Raw genomic sequence first — 3108 nt, forward strand, 5'->3', positions numbered from 1 at the left:
GGGCCGGCGCGGCCGTGCCGCCTCGTGGGTGTTCGGTGCCGGCGCTTTCTAAACATCTTCCCCGTTCCCAGGAGGGGTGCCGGGAACCAAACTGAGGATCCAACAGGTGGGAAGTTGCCTTGAGCTCCCAGCCGTGCTGGTTTTCAGTGTCATATGCAGGCACGGGAATCGTTCCGAATGGAGACTCCGTTGTGGTGCTGTGGCCTACAGCATGCTGCAGCTTGTGACTGACAGTTTTAGTGCTACCTTGTGGGTGTAGGTCACGGTCTGTGCTTCAGAACTCACACGGAATCCCAGAACGGTTTGAGTTGGAAGGGACCTTGAGGATCATCTTGTTCCAACCATGCTGCCTCGGGCAGGGACACAGTATCTTGCTCTTGTGCTGCTTTCAGTAAGTTCTGAAGGTTTTAAGGGCTGGATTTGGTGCTTATCTTACATGAATTTCCCAGTTAATGTATTAAGTGCCACAAACCAAGGAGAAATTCACCTAAGAGTTGTTTCAATGAGTGCAAAATATTGTGAGTATATAATTTTGTGGGCAGTCCTACCTCATCTTGCAGACACGAGTTTAAAACTTTACCTGGATTGGCAAAAACTTCAGTTAAGAGAACCAAAGGAAGGGTCAGCTGTGAATTATGCACATATGAATTAATGAAAGGAAGTTTAGGGTATGAGGTAGTTTCAGCTAATGCCCAACTGATTTCTAACATCATAATTGAGTTCTGGTAGAAAACTACAAAGGAGCAAATAGAAGTGCCTTTAGGCTGTTTTAATGGAGTAAATGGCTTTCAACATTGTGAATTGTCTAGATTCCTTCTTTTTAAAAATTGGTTCGTTGTTCTTTAGTGTTTTGAATGCCTTGAAGGTTCTCCATCATACGCTCTGGAAACTGTTTCTAGAGAATGTTCTCTAATATGACTTAAATTGAGGTGCTCTCAGATTAGCGAAGCTATTTGTTGAATGGTTATTTTTCTTTCTCTGGGTGACCTATAGTGGGTACCTGTAACTGTTTTGGCAAATCTGCTGCATTTGCTAAACTTCACTAGTAAGTGTCCTTGTGAACATGAAAACCATACAAGACTGAAACCCTTAATTGATAGTTCACCTTTGAGTATTGCTTTTCTCGGATGTAAGCACAAACCAGGGGATTAGGCTTCAAATAATGACAGGCCTGTTGGAAGCAAATTGAAAAATTACTTAGACCTGAAGTATTTGAGGAAATAGGATAAATTAAGGCCAGTGGAATAGAAAACGCAAATGGCTTCTATTCAGGCAGATCAAGAAAGTATTTACTCCTTTATTTGAAAATTACTGGGCTTCGGGTTAATTTCTTGTGTGGTTTAAGATAATCTCTAAAGAAGCCCTGAAATGCTTAACATTTGTTTTGTAATAGATTCCAGTCATAACTGTATATTGAAATCTCACTTGTTCTTTAGAGTTATACCTTTTTGAAAAAGATAAAAGGATGCTTCTAAAAAAACAAACACATAGATAGGCAGGATCAGAGGAGTGCCACAAAGATGATCAGAGGGATGGAGCACCTCTCCTATGAACACAGACTGAGGGAGCTGGGGTTGTTCAGTCTGGAGAACACTCTGGAGAGAGCTCACTGCAACCTTCCAGTAGCTGGAGGGGGCATATAAAGAGGAGGGAGATTTTATACGGGCATTTTATACTTTTCATATGGGCGTGTAGTGACAGGACAAGGGGCAATGGTTTTAAAATGAGAGAGGGCAGGTTGAGATTAGATACAGGAAGAAATTCTTTATTGCAAGGGTGATGAGCACTGGCACAGGTTACCCAAGTCAGTTGTGGATGTCCTATCCCTGGAAATGTTCAAGGCCAGGTTGGATGGGGCCCTGAGCAACCTGGCCTAGTGAAAGGTGACCCTGGCTATGGTGGGGAGGTTGGAACTAGATAGTCTCTAATGTCACTTCCAACCCTTAACATTCTATGATTCTGTAAAATTTTTAATGGAAAAATAGGTCAAGCTCTTTCAAATTAAAAAAATTGAACAGAAACATCCTTGTTATGATTGATCTGAAATATTTAAATGCTATCCTGTAACGCAACCAGGGGGCTTGTCACCACAAGCCCCGGCGTGCCCTCGGACAGAGGGGACGCAGCGTTGGGCTCCACAGTGTCCTCGCTGGACAGCTCAGTGGAATCAGCGTGAGATGGGTGCGTGCGCTGGCTCCTCCTCAGAGGAAGCACGTCGGGCAGCCGATGGAGTAGGCCTGCGTTAGTGCGGAAGCAAAGAAGGCGGGAGGGGCCTCTGGTATGGGTTCCAACAGGTTTATTTGCGGGAAGGTCCAGGAACCAGAAAAAAGGCTCGAGAAGAATCGGGCACACCCTTTTATGGGGGGGGGGAGCAAGGTGGGGAAAGAGAAAACAACCAATGGAGTACAAGCAGAGGGGAGGATACAATTTTTCAGAACAAATGGGGAAAACAGGGAGGCAGGAGTCACAACAGGGAGCCAATTAATAACTAAGATTGGGAGAACTTTCTGGAACAGGGGGAGGTAACTTAAAATTGGGAACCACCCAGGGGGAGGTAACCTAGACCTCAGTGATCTCGTCTGGTCCGCCTTCTGATCCACTGTCCTGGGTAGGGAAATCCACCCAGTGGATGGCCCTGCTTTGACTGACATTTGATGGTTTCAGCCCGAGAGCGGGCTGAGCCACCCCAACAATGCTGTGATAATATAATCTTTACTACTGAACATTACTTGTAGGGGAGGGTATACTGAAATCAAATGTGCAATTTTGTTTTAGATTTTTTTTTTGTATTTTGAAGTGATGCAAAACTAATTTTCAGTGAAATGATATCTTCCCTATTTAGTGGAAAGTTTATAGGCAGAATCTATGGAGAACACCTCTACAAAAAATAGCTTCACATTTGGAAAGCCATAGATAAAAACTAGTAGTTAAATTAAATTAGTAAAATTAGTAGTAAAGGAAACCAGTCGTTTTCATATTAGTAGGAGATGCTCACAATTGTTAATTGAGGTTGTTACATGTGAACTAACCAGTGTTCCATTGCTTGTGAGTTGGTTTGTTTCTCAGACTAAGGAAAAATACGAATGCTATTTCTCACCTCCAGACCCT

At 43.5% G+C, this 3108-nt stretch overlaps 1 protein-coding gene across 1 annotated transcript in view; it reads left to right on the forward strand.

Moving 5' to 3' along the window:
• PLBD1 (phospholipase B domain containing 1) overlaps nucleotides 1-3108 on the forward strand; it is a gene marked incomplete at its 5' end in the record, with an annotated part of 39458 nt that continues 36350 nt past the window's right edge. The window contains one exon of the mRNA XM_008636498.2: nucleotides 1-106. Coding sequence (XP_008634720.2) covers nucleotides 1-106 — 106 coding nt within the window. The remainder of the gene's footprint in view (nucleotides 107-3108) is intronic.

The sequence above is a fragment of the Corvus brachyrhynchos genome, unplaced genomic scaffold, assembly GCF_000691975.1.
Source record: "Corvus brachyrhynchos isolate BGI_N302 unplaced genomic scaffold, ASM69197v1 scaffold56, whole genome shotgun sequence".
Lineage (NCBI taxonomy): Eukaryota > Metazoa > Chordata > Aves > Passeriformes > Corvidae > Corvus > Corvus brachyrhynchos.